We start from the raw sequence: 18802 nt of genomic DNA, 5'->3' as shown, positions 1-18802 counted from the left end.
AGCAGTCCGGTAAATGCTGGAATTCTGGTGGACGAGGCTGACTGTTGCGTTCTGGAAAACACAAGTACACTTTTAGCGTGGAAACTGATGATGACACTGCTTGTATTCTTGCGAGGAATGAACGTGGTGTGAAGGCTTTGGAGCACCAGCAGCATAATTTGCGTAGGCATCGTGCTTTTTGTCTTGATTGGTACACATGTGGCGCCACCCGTTTGCGTATTTGTTGACCAAGGTTGTTGCGGTGATTTCAGTGTCCTTCCGGATATAGGGTGTTGGTTTGCGCCTTTTCCGTCGTCGTATGTCACGTTGTCTGAGTATTGATCTCCGCTGGAGAAAACTTACTCGACAACCTTCGGGAAAATGTCTGGGATTCGATGCTTTTTTCGTCTCGAGTGAGACATCTTGAATATGTTGTCGCTTTGAGTCGTTTGTAACGTAAACGTCTTTCTTGACGCCGTGTGTGTTCTTCCGACGTCTCTAGTTGTCCGTGTCGAATAACAAGGCGCTTAACCTGGCCCATTTTATTGTGCTGGCCTTGCTGATGTTGCGAAAAGTGTTGAGATGGCAGCCGTTTTGGAGTAGGACAATGCTTTTCTTGGCAATTTGACGTGGTGTCCAGTTGGTCTCTGTTGCAACGCTTTTCAAGCAGCGAAGTTGGTAGGACAGATTTCACTGGAGGAACATGAGAGGTGCCTGCGACAGCATTCATTACGTAGGCTTCTGGCACCTGGCAACCTGTAAGAGTTGCTTTCGAGCCTCCTGTGTTTGGGCTTTCAGATGGCTGTGCTCTCAATAGTGACACCGCAATAGGCGTGGTTTGGTCAAATTCTAGTTGGGAATTACTGTCTTTTTGGTAATGAACGATGCGAGCTCTTCTGGCGCATAAAAATGAACTGTAGGTCCCGGTCTTGACTGAGTGTGCTCCAAGCTTCTCTGCTCTATTCCGACCATGGTGAACGTGTGAGACGCGAGGTGGGTGTTGTGAACGACCGAAGATCCACGTGATGGAAAAGCAGGAGGTGTGCCAATGCGTCAAGGCTGCTTTTGACTGTGACGACCGAGTGTGGTTGTCTGTGGATTGTGGGCTATAAGCAAGTCTTCGTCATAGTCGTCATTGTATTCTTTAAACTAAATGATCGTTTCTTGTTTGATCTTTTCCCATGACTCGTCGTTTTGAAATATGTGGGTGTGGTAGAATTTGAAGGCCTCAATGGAGACGTAGTTGGTAAATTTGGCGACCACCTCCCGTTCCGACCAGGATGCAGCGGCGGCATGGAGCTCGAATAGGTTGAACCAGTCCTGTACAGGTCCGTCGTCCACTGATCCGGTGTACTTGGGGATGTCAAGGTCAGCTGATGGTTCTGTCATGGTGCTGGTCACCGTGTGCGGCCAGGAGATGATTCCGTAGTTGATGTATGGTCAGGGCGTCTTGTGGAGAACTGCGTCGATGATGAGACACTGATGAAGTGGCTGAGAGGTCTTCATCCTGTTGACTCGTGTGACGCTATGATGAATGGGCCACGTGGCCTGGCTCATATCCCTTGTTTATTCCATTCCATTCTGACTTCTTTCTTCTCTGCTTCTACTACAAGTCACTGCCTTCCTACGTCATATATATATATATATATATATATATAGGTATGAAATATGGCACAACGGGAGCGTTGTCAACAAGGATAAATATATTTATTTCCCAACAGTTTCGGGAGGGGCCCTCCCTTCATCAGGGGATGAGTTGTACTGACATGAACTTCCAAACTTCGTTGCTGCTGCGTCCCTCTCGCCTTGAAAGATGTTTGCGAGAGTGAGAGGGAGCTAAAAAAAAGAAAAAAAAACAAAAAAAGGGGGAGAAAAAACGAAAAAGAAAGAAAGTAAAAAAAAGTAAAAAAAAGAGGAAGAACCACTGTCAACACTGAGAGCGAAACCAACTGTCCGTGTACGTCCACATACGGTTCTTATCACGTGCTGTTCAGTTCTCGACGTGTGTCGGGCCACCCAAGATTGTCGCCGCGGTGCCGGGAGGGTCCGTGACGGCGTGCGTAAAGAAAGGGTTTCCCCGTAATGGGTCGGTCGGCGTGCGGCGTGCGTAGAGGAAGGGTTTCCCGTTAATGGGTCGGTCGGACGAAGATTAAGGGTAAAGAGCCGACCAACCCATTAACGGAAAACCCTTCCTTTACGCACGTCGCACGCCAACCGACCCATTACGGGGAAACCCTTTCTTTACGCACGCCGTCACGGATCCTCCCGGCACCGCGGCGACAATCTTGGGTGGCCCGACACACGTCGAGAACTGAACAGCCCGTGATAAGAACCGTATGTGGACGTACACAGATAGTTGGTTTCGTTCTCAGTGTTAACAGTGGTTCTTCCTCTTTTTTTACTTTTTTACTTTCTTTATTTTTCTTTCTTTTTCTTTTTCGTCTTTTTTCTCCCCCTTTTTGTTTTTTGTTTTTTTTTTTCCTTTTTTTAGCTCCCTCTCACTCTCGCAAACATCTTTCAAGGCGAGAGGGACGCGGCAGCAACGAAGTTTGGAAGTTCATGTCGGTATAACTCATCCCCTGATGAAGGGAGGACCCCTCCCGAAACTGTTGGGAAATAAATATATTTATCCTTGTTGACAACGCTCCCGTTGTGCCATATCCCATACCTTCACGAAGACTAACTGGCCCATTGAATTATTACTCCCAATATATATATATATATATATATATATATATATATATATATATATATATATATATATATATATATATATATATATATATATATATAAAATAAGGGAAAGAAGTGTATACCTAAGGGCTAGTTTTTCCGTGTTTTAACACGATAATAATGAGATCTAACAGACAGTAATGCCAAGGAATGTACAGGGGAGTTATTAGAACCAATGGAATGTAAATAAAAAGAAAGAAAAGTGGATGAAAAAATAATAACCAGCCGTGAGCAGGTCAGGCTGGTTATTTTTTCATCCACTTTTCTTTCTTCTTATTTACATTCCATTGGTTCTAATAACTTCCCCTGTACATTCCTTGGCATTACTGTCTGTTAGATCTCATATATATATATATATATATATATATATATATATATATATATATATATGAGCTCTAACAGACAATAATGCTAAGGAAAGTATAGGGGAAGATATTAGACCAAATTGTAATGTAAATATGAAGAAAAGTGGGTGAAAATATAACTTGCCATGGGCAGGATCCTGCCCACGGCAAGTTATCTTTTCACCAACTTTTCTTCATATTTACATTACAATTTGGTCTAATATCTTCCCCTATACTTTCCTTAGCACTATTGTCTGTTAGAGCTCATAAATATTGTGTAAAATCACGAAAAACGAGCCTTTAGCTATACACTTCTTTCCTTATATATATATATATATATATATATATATATATATATACATACATACAGTCGAGCCCACATATAACGGCCCCACTTAAAACGAACTTTCGCTTAAAACGAACAATATCCGTGTGACCGTGAAAATATACATTGGTTCAATGGCACAAAATCGCACTTACAACGAATGTCTCCGAGCGCCACTGATCGGTTACAGCGAACGGAGTCAGCGGTCTGCCGACTTCCCGGGAAACCAATTTCGACCACTGATCAGGCATCGGCAAGGTGCCCATACATTCTTATTGTTAAACGCCGACTCTGACTCCGCGCCCCTCTAGTTGCCGCTCTCCACGACCGCTTTTGTTACACACCCCTCCGTCCTTTGCCCCCCTCCCCCCTGCTACTCTGAGCATTCTGCATCGCCAGACGAGGCCCATGTTTTCACACTGCCACCGATCTTTCGAAGACCGGTCGGCCATCTACCCAGTTTTTGATCGCTAGTACTGTCGTCGCCGGCCTGGAGTGACCAGACCATTTTCCAACATCGCCTGCCACCGACTGTTTCCGATAGCCTGCGTCTAGTGCACGCGCGTACGCTACCCCACCGACTCTGATAATTTGCAATTCGTTTTGTATTTAGGACTTATTCTTACTCACTTCGCACTTGGCTCAGCATGCCTTCCACGTGCGTGCGGAAGGGTGAAAACGGCTGTTAATTTGCGCGGAACGAATCGCGAAATATCGAAGTTCGTGAGGCGACGCATACCCGCCGGCGCAACAAAATGATTTGTGACCACGGCCACCGATTCTTTGAACACCGCCGCGTGCACCAATTCAGGCAGCCATGCACTCTTTCCAAGTTTTTCCACGTGCGAGTTTCTTGGACCTTTCAAGCAAGCTACCCGACCTGCCTCCTTCCCGTATGTTTTGGTTTACAAGGTCGCCCTCCCTTCGCATTCTCCCCTCTCCTTATTCCAACTCCTTGGCCTTTTCTCGCAAGTGTGTTCTCCTCTCGTGATCACAACCCCTTCGCCCGTCTCCACCGCTCCGCGACGCCTGCCACGCTGGCTTGAATTAGTTTTGTTTTCTCACCGGAAGCAGGCCCAGAGCTGTTCCACGCGTTCTGGCATGTGCGCGTCTTGCTCGCTATTGATGTGCGTGTGTGGTCATGACGGCCGACGGGAGGACTAGCACGCTTTTTCCTGCTGCTCAACAAAACGTTGAAAGTGTGATCGTTTGGCTTGAATGCAATTCGCGCATTAGGTGCCGTGTTGCGGAGCCCTTGCTCATAGCTGTTGACCACCTGGCAGCCAACTTCCCGCTTCGGGCGTGCAGGTATGCAGCTGTGGAGATGGTGAATATTTCGTGGGTGGCGATGAGGACGACATGCATGCGAAACTGTTTTCGCGAGGTCGACGTCAGGCCCGATGCCGAGTCTGAAGCTTCCGAACCGCGGCGGCGATTTGTGGCAGCGCGTCGTCGACTCCAACCTGGGAGAGCGGGTGGGACATCTGTTGCAATGGTTTAATTACAGCAGATGATACCATGAAGGATTGGGGGATCGTGAATGAAGTACACGGCGAGAGCGATTTGGAGGAATCGGATTGCGAGAACGACAAAACTTTGGAGCCAGTGCTTGATGCAGCTTATGCCACGGGCCTCGGCGAACGAGCGCCCTGTTGTTTTAAATAAACTCGAGACCGCTCTTGTCGCTTCTGCTATTCGAAAAACGTGCATCACAGACTTTTGGGGGCATAAAAAGTTTGTGTTTTCACGCGCAACTTTTTTTAAAAGCTGTGTTTCATTTACTACAAACTTCGGGATATAGTGAACGGATGCCGTGTCACGCTCAGGTTCGTTATAAGCGGGCTCGACTGTATATATATATATACACACACACACAATGTTGGCCCCAGAAGATGCACGCCATCAGAATTTGTCAATAGCGGATTGATAAGAGAAATTGAAGTTAGTGTGACCGCTTATAGTATTTTCTTTTCCGAATTTTCTGCCTTAAAAATGCATGATGGTAAGAGTGGCAATTCTCCTTTAAAATTGAGTAGTGTAAACGATGTTTTACAACACTCGCGAGACGTGATCGACCATATAAAGTAACAACGGCATGTACCCTCGGTCTGCTGATCGCAGCGGATAACTATCGACGAGAAGATGCGGTTTTAAGACACAAATGCGTTGACGTAGCCACCAACACTTCCCGGGAAATATTAATTTCTTAGTCTGCAAACGTGGCTATGGCGTGTTAGGAAGTAAAGCTGAAAGCATATGCTGAGTTTTCTGCGGACAAACTAACTCGACCTGCTAGAAATGCTGATGTTGCCGCCGACCATGTTGATTGCCATCGCAACAGCACATGAAAAATTTTTCTGTCTTGAATTTGTGTCGTCCCACTGATAGATATCCAGTGCCGCCTTCGAACCAACGGATGCGTGATGTTCTTTCACCTGCCCGTTCTACCCTCCTTTGGACCCTTCATGGTTTCGCCGTTATTCCAAGTGATTATCTGACGCATAGCACATACCACAGCAACAGCTAGGGACAAGGGTTTTGTCCAGCCAGTTGTCACAAACGAGCCCTCAAATAAGCGCGCGCCTTCGAATCACGGATGTTTGCCGTTTTAGTTTATCTAGTCATGCCTTGCAACTGAGCCGAGAAGTTGTGCCCTATACCTAACCCCACGGTTAAAGAAAAAAAAGTCCAGCTTTGCCGCAAAGGCAAAGCAATGAACGCGGTAGCAACACATTGGAAGGTCACGCGCAGAATGTCATGCAGATCGAAACATACCCTGCGTTTCTTATGCACAAATGATGCACGAAACGTTCTCAGATGAATGCGAATAAGCGTCTCAGTTCTTACTTCGCTGTGTTTGAAAAGGACGCCCTTTTTGCAAACATAGACTTTGCTACAAGTGCAGTCACCATTGTGCACTCGGTAACTACAACAGAATCATTCCGGTGAAAGCCCTAAGCGTATGATTGCCCCCACCCTGAGATCAGCGAGCGCTGGCGAGAGCCGAGTCGTGACAATCTGGCAATGCGCTCTCATTGCGCCATCACGCTAGTAATGCTGAAAACACAATAAAAGTGCCCCCCCCCCCCCCCCCGAGATGCCCGTCACCTGCGGTAAGTGGTAGATATAAATAGCTTGCCGTTTGAACGTTGAAGGAGGTGCTCCTCCGTAGCTCAGTGGTTAACACCTCACACTCATGATTCAGAAGTCCCACATTTAATTCCACATGCCAAAGTCTTTTTCTGAAATATTTTTCGTTCTTATGTTTACATATATATACATTCGACTCTTGTTAATTCAAACTCGAAGGGACCTCTGAATTTTGTTTGAATTATCAAGAAGTTAATTATCAGAAGTTCTCAGATAGGTGACTATGGGTGAGGTGACACCACACGTTATGATTATGCATTGATTTTATCACATTTAAAAATTTTTAAGTATTTTTAAAACCTAACTGCACGCTATGATCAGAAAGCAGGGGTGTAAGATCCACAAGTTTATTGGCCATTTACTGCTGATCAGACCTTTTAAAGAAATCGTGAATTGCCAACTGCTTCTTTACTGTAGGTATGTGCCTCCAGCGCAAAGCTCTCCCTACCAGTTGAGAAGCATCACGGTTTACCATGCGTGTGCTTTGTTTCAAATATCTGTTTATTAGGAAAGCCTTTTTCCTTGAATGCCCGAGGTGCTTAGTTTTCGTTTTTATACTGTTAGGATTATGTGAGCACGCAAATTTTAAGTAGTAGTGGGAAAACAGCAGATATATTCTGGCATGGAACTCCAAAAGTATGAATTGACCGAATGATGGAGTTTGAATTGAAAGGCTTTTAAATTCTTTGAAAGAATAGAGGGCCAACCAAAAAATTGAATTTTGTTTGAATGACCCAAGAATGCGAATTGCGAGAGTTTGAATCATCGCGAGTGCACTGTAGATGTGTGTGTGTGTGTGTGTGTGTGTGTGTGTGTGTGTGTGTGTGTGTGTGTGTGTGTGTGTGTGTGTGTGTGTGTGTGTGTGTGTGTGTGTGTGTATGTATATATATATATATATATGGGATATGGCACAACTGGAGCGTTGTCAACAAGGATAAATATATTTATTTCCCAACAGTTTCGGGAGGGGTCCTCCCTGAATATATATATATATATATATACATACATACACATACATACGATGAGTGACGGCGACGCCGGCGAAAATATCCAGCCGAGAGTGTCCATATAATTTCTATCGCAATAAAAAAAAGGGGGGCGTGTGGGTGGGGAAAAGAGTAGTGGTTTCAAAATTTCTTGGCTTTGTTCTATCTTGTGCAGAACGCTCCTTAAGCCACCTTTGCTGCAGTACACCGGTGTCCTGCAAAAAAGCATGTTAAAATTTGAAAGGATTTGTTAGCACTAGTAAAGGGACACAGCACATTTTGTTTGTCAATTACTCATGCATGTATATGCCACATAATTGTGCTAGTATGATTGCTGGCATATAAAAAAAAATTACTGGCAATCATTTGGAGCAGTGTGTGATGTTTTTACAGCCATAAAAAACAACAAACAAATGTGTGTCAGTTTTTTTCACCACCCCTACTCGTTACTGTTCTATAGATCTCCTGAATTTTGAGGTCACCTTTTTGGCTGATCCACGTTTCAATTTGCAATCTGTCAAAGGATTTGACGAGTACTACAAATGCTAGTGCGCTGATGTGGACTTTATAATTGTTTTCATTGTTCAAACTATTGTTTTAATTGAAATAGCAGTGTTTGTATTCAATGTGCTCGATTTAAGGGATGTTGAATGGCTTGCGCATTTTTTTATGTGTGTATATATATATATATATATATATATTAATGTTAACTCCCTTTATTGTTCTGCTCCAAATTGGCGATTTTGTGGCAAAAAAATAGGGGTTTTTCTTCCTGTCACCTGCTTGAAATTTGGATTTGTTTGCTCCGAAAGTAACGTCTTGCTGCTTCAAAAACTGCTCCAAATCCTATTTCAGCTGTTGCACTCCTGACAATTCAAAGCATAGCATATTTTGCTAAGATGATTCATGTGAGACTACGAAACTTCCTGTTTATAATTTTGCATTATAGTCTTTACATATAGTATGTAGTGACCTTTAAATATGTCTGTTCTCACTGTTAAATGTGAAAAACATAAGTTGTTAATGCATGATGAAAGGCTACAGTGCATGTAGACAGGGACGAAGGAAGAACACAGGAGACAAGCTCTGAACTGCAACTGATACTTTATTTTTGAAGGAGCAAACTTATATGAACCAAGCAAGCTAATGACAGCACTCTTTGGCCAAGCACCAAGAAAAGATAAAGATTAGAAAAATTACGGTCATAATTTTTTATATCTGCCTAAGGCTTGTCAACGCTCGAAAAATCTATAGATAAGATCAATACAAAACATACTTGTGAAAGTGAAAAATTGTTATCCACCAGACTGTGGCATGAATCATCAAGGGAAATCTATAATCCTACCCCTGAATATTTTATTGAACTGTTCTTAGAACATTACTGCCTGACCATCTTTGGTAAAATTAAGAAAATAGATTGTGAGATCTCTGCATACAGCAAGCTTAAATGCACAATACAACACAAACTTTTTCCTTGGCAGCAAAAAGTCTTCTAATGGTGTCATTAGGAAAAATGAGCATTAGCTGAAATAATTTTTAAGAGGTGTCCATTGTCAAAGGTTGCAAAGCTTCTTTTTTTTTATTATGTGCAGATTTGGGACATCAGCCACATGCTGTAGTCAGCCAAGGTGTGTGTGCCATGGAGTGAGCAGGGGCTGGAAAAAGAAAAATGCCTTGCTGCTGCACATTTATTTGTCAGGACTGTGTTGCCGTTCTTTGTGCTAGAAACAGCTGAAAGCAGCCAGGAGAATATGCTCTCGGTAGTCTTCCACCGTAAACCCTGGTCACCTCCAACGGGTCGTCTCAATGCAGTGATGGAAGCCGAAGTCAGTTTGTAAGGGATGAAAAAGAGGTGCTTGTATGAGCCCTTGAACCTTTTGATGCTTGTTGCCATTTCACCTTGTTTCCATGCCTGACTTTTGAAGATTTGCAAAGTGCAAAACAGAGCGCGCCTTATCAGTGGTGCACAATGGGTCGGTGCAATTTGTGTTGACATGCATGGCATTGCTAACCACAAAGAAGAGACTACCCCTGAGCAGACCTTGTGCCATTGGCCACTGTGGTGGGTGCTTTATGCAGGCACATTTCTTGTACTTGCTGTTACGGGGAAGGACGGTGGGGTAATGTGTGTTTGTGTGTGTGTGCACACCAGTACGTTGTTTGTACACCTGCGTGCGAGGACGAATATTCAACCACTATCTAAATAAGTAAAACTGCCAGTGGAGTGACTGCTTTATAGAGGGAGTAGTCGTAGCACCAAAGAAGACATGCTTGCTCTTTGCTTTTGACCTTAAAACTGTCCATAATGCTGGTGGCGCAGGGACACCTTGGCCCTGCTACAGTCTGTGCTGCTTCAGACCTCCTCTCATGGGAACAGCTAGCAGGGGTCGAAGTATCTTGAGTCAGCGGTGTGTACCTCGATCTGTTTGGTATTTTACCAAGGGTCCATAGATTGTGCTGGAAAAGTGCATGCTCTATGGCAGATCTGGAAAGTCTACTTGTCGGCCGCGTGGTTGGGGTATTTGCCTTGTCACTTCAGTAATGTGAACCCACACAATATACAAGGTAGCTGTCAAGGCTCATATCCCTCACCAGATGCACGACTGCCACCAGAGTGATGTGAAGCAGCAAATGCCCATCATGAACACACAGTTTGCAGCCATTGTTGTGCTTTACAGTTTTGAACGGTGTATATAACCACAAGACTGTATTGGCAGTGTCATATCGTGTACCTGTAAGTCTTGGAACTTGATTTCCATTTTCTTTATTACACAACTAATAGTAGAATGCTGCATGGAAGCCTCATTTTTGCCTCCTATGTTGTACTGCTTTCTTGTGGCAACCATCTATCCTGCATCAGTAGCAGATATTTCTTCTTGCTAACATGGGCCACCACTGAGAATCGTTCCTGCTTAAAGCTGAGCATGGCCACAGTCCACTGTTTCTGGTGCTTGTATGTAAACTGGCCCGTTTCCTTTCCCAGCACCTTACCTTTTGGTGTGTTGCCAGGATATATTTGTTGCTGTTGACCCTTTTTTTTTCTAGTAAGTTGTCTGTATGTGGCTGTAATAATGCCAAGCTGTTGATGAATGTTGCATCAAAAGGTTTATAAGCTAAACACTGTGGAACACTGCTGTATTCCAGTGGCTAACTATAGCACTTACGTGGTCTCGTGAAAGCTATTATATACATCTGTGATACTGAGCTCCTGCAAAGTAAAAAGCTGGGTTAAATGTCCTTGAATAAATGCCTGAAAAAGAGCATGAATCTGTTTTATTTCTTATGGCAACACCTTGAACACATTTGATGCAGTAGATACAAGAACTGAAGGCAATTTAAAGCAAAAGTTCCACTGCTTGCCACAGCTGTGCAGTTTTTCGTGGTCTGCTCACTCACTGAATGCCCTAGATGTCATTTTGAGAACTCTCTTTTGTTTTTGGATTGACAGGTGTTATAGAACATTGGCAAGGACCTCATAGATTTACTTCTGCTTGACTCAGTTCCCCGGTTAGTTTAGTAGCCTGAGTACACATAGTATCCTTGATTGTGTGGTGCTTCTACTCGCATGAGCATCCTAAACTTGCTAAATGTTAATATTCTTTATTGCTTACCTTAACTCCTTCCATTCAGTGTTCTTATCCTTAATTCTGACCCTAAAATGGCCAAATTATTTTCAGGCTCCTATCCCTAACATGTTTTACTTCGTCCCCCTGGATTAATTCACTCCTGCTTGTTCTGCTTTGTGAATTGTGCTTCCATCTACCAAAGGTGTCACATAGCATGGAGGTGAAACCATCTCATTCGTAGCATTGCTGGAAAATAAAAAGTACTGTTGACAAGTAGAGCTCCTTGTCCTTGGCTATTTTTTACCAAAAACACAAGCATGAAACCAAAATATTCTTAGCACTATGGAACTCGATAATTAGTGGGCCTTTAGAAAGGATTGCAAAAAAATTTTTTGGAGCACCATAAAGGAAAGTAGGCATTTGCTCACTGTTCCAATATTAACAATCTGTAACAAGTTTTGAAGGTGCATTTTATATCACGGCAAATATTACCAGACCTTTAAAAGACTGCTCAACTAGTATTGTGTAATGTGTGATGTGTAGTTGGGCCACATAGGGAAGTGAAGGCACACGTGAGGATTGCAAAATCTGGTTTCACGAGAATATTCAGCACACAGATGAATGCATAAACACTCCTCTTCCTGTCCTCTCCTTCCCATTATACATGCACTTTCATGTTAAGAGCAGTGCTGTTTGGCTTGCTGCACCTGGCCATAAGAAGCTAAAGCACCCTCAGCAGTTGTTTTGACGGCAGGATTGGAGCTGATGAAATTGACCCGCACATCCTAATAATGCAATGGATCTGCTTTTATTGAATATATTCGATGCATGATGGTATGCACATTAGCATTATTTTATACTTCTTTGGCAAATTTGTTCTCAAACTAATTTTTGGGTTAGAAAAAGCTAATATATAATTAGGACCTGAGAGAATGTAACTAGGCCACAGCGGCTCATAAGAATTCAAATATTTGTTTACTCTTGAGGACCCCAAAACTTATAGCTAATCACAAGAGTAATAAAGTTTAACTAAATCACTTAATTCATGCAAAAAATGTTTCTTTTTAAACTGGCCTGCGATGTCAAAACTTTCAGACTCCTTCTCTTCCCTCCCAAAGTTGGAATCATTGGGTTGGTTTGAAAAGCTTATTCAAAAGCTTTTCATCCATCAACTATATCCAAATACACATGAGCTTGCTCTTGTCTGAGGGATAACTCCAGCTTCATATAATTTTCAAGGTGGTACTTCGGCAGCTTGACACTGACCACCATCTTCACCAGTGGTGAGAGACCTATTCAGCATGGCACTTGACAGGTTACTGTTATGTTTGGTTGCATGTCAGTACTGTTAATGCTTGCCTCAGCCTGCCTCTGTTTGTTATGGCAGCTAATTGCAGTGGTGCAACACAGCCAGCCTCTGCTTCATGGTCTGTGTTGAGCAGTGACTGGAGTTGGGATTAACAGTGACATCAAGTTTTGTCCCAGCATCAGAAAACATATAATCATTGTACGTCCGTTCTTCTGTGCTCATGACATGTTAAGCACTCCCGTATGATGCACTCCAAGTTTTCCTAGAGGCAGCTACTGTGCGTTTGCTGCCAATACACTTCATTGAGATTCTTGTTTATATTATTGCTATAGCAATTATATGGACACTCTCGGCTGGATTTTGCTGTCGATGCCACGCACCATGTATGTATACATATCTATATATATATATATATATATATATATATATATATATATATATATATGAAAATGCACAAAACAAAAAAATCTTGAAATAAAGCTATATATATGAAAATGCAAGAAAAAAGTTCCAGAAGAAAAGACTCCGGCGCACGGAACCGAACTTCACTTCACGTCACTTCACTTTATTACCTTAAAGACCCCCTAGAGGGGGTATTACATAAGGGGTGGGAAACATGTAACAAATGTAATACATATGCAGGATGGGTACAAGTATGAACAGGGGTAACCAATACAGAAATAAAATAATACATGTGCAGGATCAGTATACATATTAACAGTCGTAACACATTGCCAAAAAAAGAAGACAAACTGAGGACTAGTGGCACAAAAAGGAACAATGTAATGTATTCAAATTGAAAAGAAACGAGTGACATTTTGTGTAAATGTTGAGTGGCACATTATGGTGGTAAGATCAGTGGAAAGGCCATTCCAGTCGGAAGCTGCACGAAAAAAAAAGGAGGCGGAAAATGTCGTGGTACGGGCGCGTGGCCGGCCGACATGAAAAGATTGAGTGGTGCGGTGAGATGTGCGGGCAGGAGGCAAGATATAGGGCGGGTGGCCGAGTTGACTGTGATAGAGCTTGTGGAACAAAATGAGGCTGAAAACTCGGCGACGAATGTTAAGGTGGTTTGAAAGATTGGATTCTTGTTTAAGAGATGAAACACTCACGTTATATGAATATGAGGACTGAATGAATCTAGCTGCTCTATTCTGGAGTGATTCTAATGCGTCGGTTAAGTATGCTTGATGAGGGCTCCAGATAGGCGACGCGTATTCAAGTTGGGTGCGAATTAAAGATTTATAAGCTTGTAGCTTTACAGGAGGGGGAGCATGACGTAAGTGCCGCTTTAAGAACCCAAGCAATCTGTTAGCTGATGATATGATATTGGTAATGTGGGCGCGCCATGATAAATCGTTACTCAAAGTGACTCCCAAGTACTTGTATGTGATGACATTTTCCGATGCAACTTTACCAATTTGATAAGAATAGGTGAGGGGGCTGCGCCGACGGTGAAAGGAGAGGGACTTGCATTTATTAGGGTTTAGTGTCATTTGCCAACGATTGCACCAGTTAAGCACATGGTTAATGTCATCTTGTAATGCAACTTGGGCTGATGTGTGAGTAATAGTACGGTATATAACGCAATCGTCTGCAAACATACGAATATTGCTGGATACATGAAAAGGTAGATCGTTAATGTATATTAGGAATAATAGGGGTCCAAAAACAGATCCTTGCGGGACACCTGATGTTACTGCCAGAGGGTAAGAGTTATGTCCATTAACGGTTACGAATTGGTAATGATTAGTCAAAAATTCTCGAATCCAAGTTAAAATTTTAGTGTCTAAGTTTAATTTCGAAAGTTTTAACATCAGGCGGTTGTGGGGTACTTTGTCAAATGCCTTTGCAAAGTCACGAAAGATAGTGTCAGTCTGTATGTTATTGTCCAGGTTAGTGTACAGATCATGAACGAAAAGGACAAGTTGGGTTTCACAGGAAAAATTTTTTCGAAATCCATGCTGTGCGGAATGAAAAAAGTTATTAGAGTCCAAGAAGTGCATGATTTCGGTGTAAATGACGTGGAACCTCCACGTCGTGAATGCGAGGCGTTAACCACTGAGCCATCGAAGGACACCTCCTTCAATGTTCAAATGGCAAGCTACCACTTATCACTGTTGGTAGGCATCTTTGGAGGGGGGGACTACTATAGTATTTTCGGCATTATCAGCAAGATAGCGCAAGGAGCATGCGATGGCTTTTCACTCATGCATCCTTTGGCCCGTTTATTTGTGCGTCAGAAACGCGGGGCACGTTTCGATCTGCTTGCCATTCTACGCGTGACCTTCCAATTTCTTGCTATTGTGTTCATTGCTACGCCTTTGTGGCAAAGCTGACTTTTTAAATGCTGCTTTTGGTTTTTGTTTATTTACGAACAGCTCTGAAGCCTTGGCCTGTCACATTCTTGTTCAGTAAAATATTTCGGTAGACGGTAATCTGGTTACTCATCTCCTAATGGATCACTCAAAAGTGGGCTAAGTTGTGACATATATTTGTTTTTGCCACACTGCAGGCTTGGTGTTGAAGTTAATCCCCCCCCCCCCCCCCCCCCTCCATCATTTGTTTGCATTTCATTTGCAACTCAACATTCAGCTTTGAACAATTCTAAGTTCCGTGCCATTTACTGGTCAGGCAACTATTTCATGCTCTGGTCTATTGTGTGTGCAATTTAGTGAATGTGAATAAATAGTGGAATATGCGAGTAGTTACCAAAAATAACTGGTGAAAGGGAGGTTGCACTTTTCTGCCAAGCTTATCTGGCACCGTAATTCTGCAGCGTTCCTTGTTGGTGTAGATGGTGAAACATATCTAGTTGCTGTTAGGAAAAGGGTGTAGACACTGACACTCAGAACAAACAAGATTGATTGCATGTCCTCTGGCATCAATTTACCCCTCTCCTGTAAAGCTTCTTCTCCTTAATTCATCTTCCATCAATTAAATTGTTCCACTACATCAAAACCTTGGTCTATGCTGGTGGATCAGCATTCTATTTTAAGGTTATGGCACAAGACGATAAGCACGAAAAAAATCAAAAGGACTGAAATTACAGTCAAATAAAATTAACAAAATTGAATTGAATTGATTTTATTTCTTCTGTTTATAACAGACAGGAAGCAGAAGCTAAAGGCCACGTGGCCTGACAAAGGCTTCTGCTCCTACGACACTCACAAAATGTCACTAACAAGCGGTTGCAAGGGATACAACATTTTTTTTTTTTGCCTCTCCACTTTGCCACAGCTGTTTCTTTACTAACCACTAAGTAGCTTTACTGAGTAAGTATGTAGTAGCAAACGTTTACTGAACAAGATTTGCAAAAAAGCTGAATTTCAATTTAGCCTGGGAGCATTGCCACTAATAAAATGTTTTAGCCAGTATTAGCTTTTGCACAATACAAAATGTTTCTGTGTGTCTTTTTTTTGCAAAATACAGATCTTTTATAAAAATCTTATGATGTGTGATAGTAAGGCTCCTGTTTTTTTTACACTTAAGCGCTGATTCTGAATGAAGTCTGAATGATTTGAGTAGATTAACTGATATTTTCAGAAATGGAAAGAAGGTGCAGTTAGCATCAAATAAGGACATCTATTTGATGCTGGTAACAGGGGCATGCGATGTGACATCAAGGTGACATAGTACATGGCAACTTGTGATGGAGCATAATTTAAATATGGAGGCCACATATAAACATGGCAACTTGTGATGGAGCATAAATTCAATATGGAGGCCACATATGAACATGGCAAATAAGACGAGCAGGGTGGCCAGCAATAGTGGTTCAGGCAGTGTACATCCCAAGAACTGTGGGCATTCATGTGTTGGCCGTACAAACAAACTGGTGCATGAGCAAGTGTATTTACCTTTGAGACTCAATCATGAAGTTCAACCCTCATCAAAGAAATCCAAGCATTGGTGTTCAACGCAAGAATGGCCACGTCACCGAGTCAGCAGCCCTGCATCACTTCTGAAGGTGCATTAGTCGTCTCCTTTGTGTCCATTTGTGGTCATAATTTTCTGGTGGAAACATTTGGATGGCAAGGTTAAGTAGGAAGGCAGCAAATGACTAGCGACCTCTCAGTAACGAGGAATAGCCATCCCGGCTCCAACGGCCACATTTCAATAGAAGTGAAACGCTTGAGGCCCATGCGCTGTCGGTTCGTGTTAAAGAACACCAAATGGTCTAAATGTCCAGAGCCCTCCACTACAGTGTGCCTCATAATTGAATTGTGATTTCGTCATGTAAAACCCCAGATAGCATTACAGTGCAGTCCACGTATGACGATGTCCAAGTGACAAGGAAATCTCATCATTGTTATCAATAATTGTCATAAGTGGGCTGACAAAAAGAAATGAAAGACAAAAGAGAGATAAAGTTCATTTACATGCAAGTAAAGTAGTGCAACTTTGTACTACTCGTTTGAAGAAAGCGCATAGTCTGTCAGCTCTGATTGCTTGACACAGAGCTGGCTGACATCTGTCTCGCAAGCATGTAGGTGCTCCACGTAGCTAAGCGGGAAGTCCTTCTCAAAAACAAGGTCCTGTAGGAACTGTATCATCTGCTAGACCTCCTGCAATGACAATGCCTGGGTGGTCTACTCAACCACATTGTCGGAGTCGTTACTCTCACCACTATCCACAGCACAACGTGGTCGGTGCCAAGACCTCTTTGCGGTGCGCGCTATAGCCAGATTCAATTACTATATCCAATACCACGGTATTGGAGCCTCGTAATAAACAGTTTATTTTACCATAGAAAGCACACAAACGTGGATGGTGCCACCGTTCATCATTATGTCTGATATGTTATAATAAACAGTATCGGTGAGCGGACTTGACTGTGTTATTATTAGCTGGAACATGTAGTATTGACTTTATTCATGTCACATCTTGCCAACGCTGAAGGCTGGTATCAAATGTTGTTAAAACATGTCCACAGAGTGCCCTGCCGAGGTGGTCTAGTGGTTAAGGCTACTTACCCACAAGTCACATTATCGAGTCCCAGGTACAGCGGCTGCATTTTCGATGGAGGCCAAAATGCTGCAAGCCCGTGTTCTCAAATTTGGGTGCACATTAAAGAACCCCAGGTGGTCAAAATTTCTGGAGCTCTCCTGTACGGCGTCTCTCATAATCATGTGTGGTTTTGGGATGATGAACCCCACATATCAATGTACACAGAGTGCCTTGTGCTCTTTGCCTATCTCTCCCCTTTTTTCTCTTTTCATTCGTACATTACTATAACTACAAAATTCTCATTTGGCACTGTCTCTTTCTCAGGTGCCCCCTCCTCTATGAACATGCCTTCTCTTCTCCTCCACTTTGAACTCTTGGGAGGTTGAGCAAAGTTCTCATGAACATGCTGCTAGCAAATCCACTGGTCGAAACTTTTGCTCCAGTGACATTCCTCTGTTCGATTTTTCATCATTTCGAACCAGCATCTTCCCCTGAACTTCTGCCTTTTTATGATGACTTTTAGTATTTCACTGAACTCCTTTTATGAACTCAACATTCTGCCCACATTTGATGATGAATTATGCTTTGTTTTACTGGTGCATGTTGGTCATTGCCAACATGCAGAAGATTCAATAATCTTTGATTTCTCTGACGTGATTCTTAGACTGTACATTCAAGGGTGAACAGCATTACATACGTCAAATGATGCTAAAAGGAGTGTTCTTATTTTAACAGACTATCATTTCATTTAGAACAGAAAAGTATACCATGTTCAACTCAATATGAGAATGTGGTTTTCATTAATATTTGTGTGCAAATTCGGAATGTTGTAATCGGACTTCCGCTAATTTTGCCTACTGTTCTTGTAAAATGTAGGATAGATGCACCCAACACAATGCAATACTATACGTACAGGTACGTTCTGAATCTGTATGGTGGGTAATTGCATCAGCACTAAAGAAAAATCTTTCCAACATTTTGTATGAAGATGAGTTCCCAAGGCCTAGAAGTTAAAAGTTTTCTGCTAAATTTTTTAAAAAGTGTTAAAACTGCTTCTAGTTACCAAGCAATGCCGTTACAATATAAAAGCTCCCAATATTTGCTGCAGGGAGGACACACAATTTTATTCAAAAAGTTTTAAGCTGGTAAAATCCTAGCCACATTTCTCGCATATATTTTTCAACACGTTTAAACACGATCGTCATTATTTCTTAAGATGCCACAACTAAGCAGTGCAATTTAGAATAAGCGATGGTGGAGAAATCTTGTCAATGGTAGTGCAATAGTAACATCTTGCATAAATGATATCGCATCAGAGATGAGGTGGAATACGTATGTTCATAGTAGACAGCTGGGATACGAATAAAAAAAATAAATTGATTGCTTAACTGCTTACATCAAAAGCATAGCACAAACTTTCTGTAGGAGCAAATTCATAAGACAGTGTCCTTTTAATATTA

The 18802-nt window shown here is 42.4% G+C and overlaps 1 protein-coding gene across 3 annotated transcripts in view; it reads left to right on the top strand.

The window, feature by feature from the left end:
- The window catches only part of Wdfy2 (WD repeat and FYVE domain containing 2), a 51743-nt gene extending 41960 nt beyond the window's left edge, over positions 1-9783 (top strand). For 2 of the 3 annotated variants that reach the window (XM_037413947.2, XM_075879228.1), the window contains one exon: positions 9110-9783. In XM_037413947.2, the coding sequence (XP_037269844.1) occupies positions 9110-9136 (27 nt within the window). In that variant the 3' untranslated portion in view covers positions 9137-9783. The remainder of the gene's footprint in view (positions 1-9109) is intronic. The other variant, XM_037413948.2, reaches the window with a different exon arrangement.
- Positions 9784-18802: the final 9019 nt, after the last annotated feature.

This window comes from Rhipicephalus microplus, chromosome X (assembly GCF_043290135.1).
Source record: "Rhipicephalus microplus isolate Deutch F79 chromosome X, USDA_Rmic, whole genome shotgun sequence".
Classification (NCBI taxonomy): Eukaryota; Metazoa; Arthropoda; class Arachnida; order Ixodida; family Ixodidae; genus Rhipicephalus; species Rhipicephalus microplus.
This window is presented reverse-complemented; position numbering and strand designations above follow the sequence as displayed.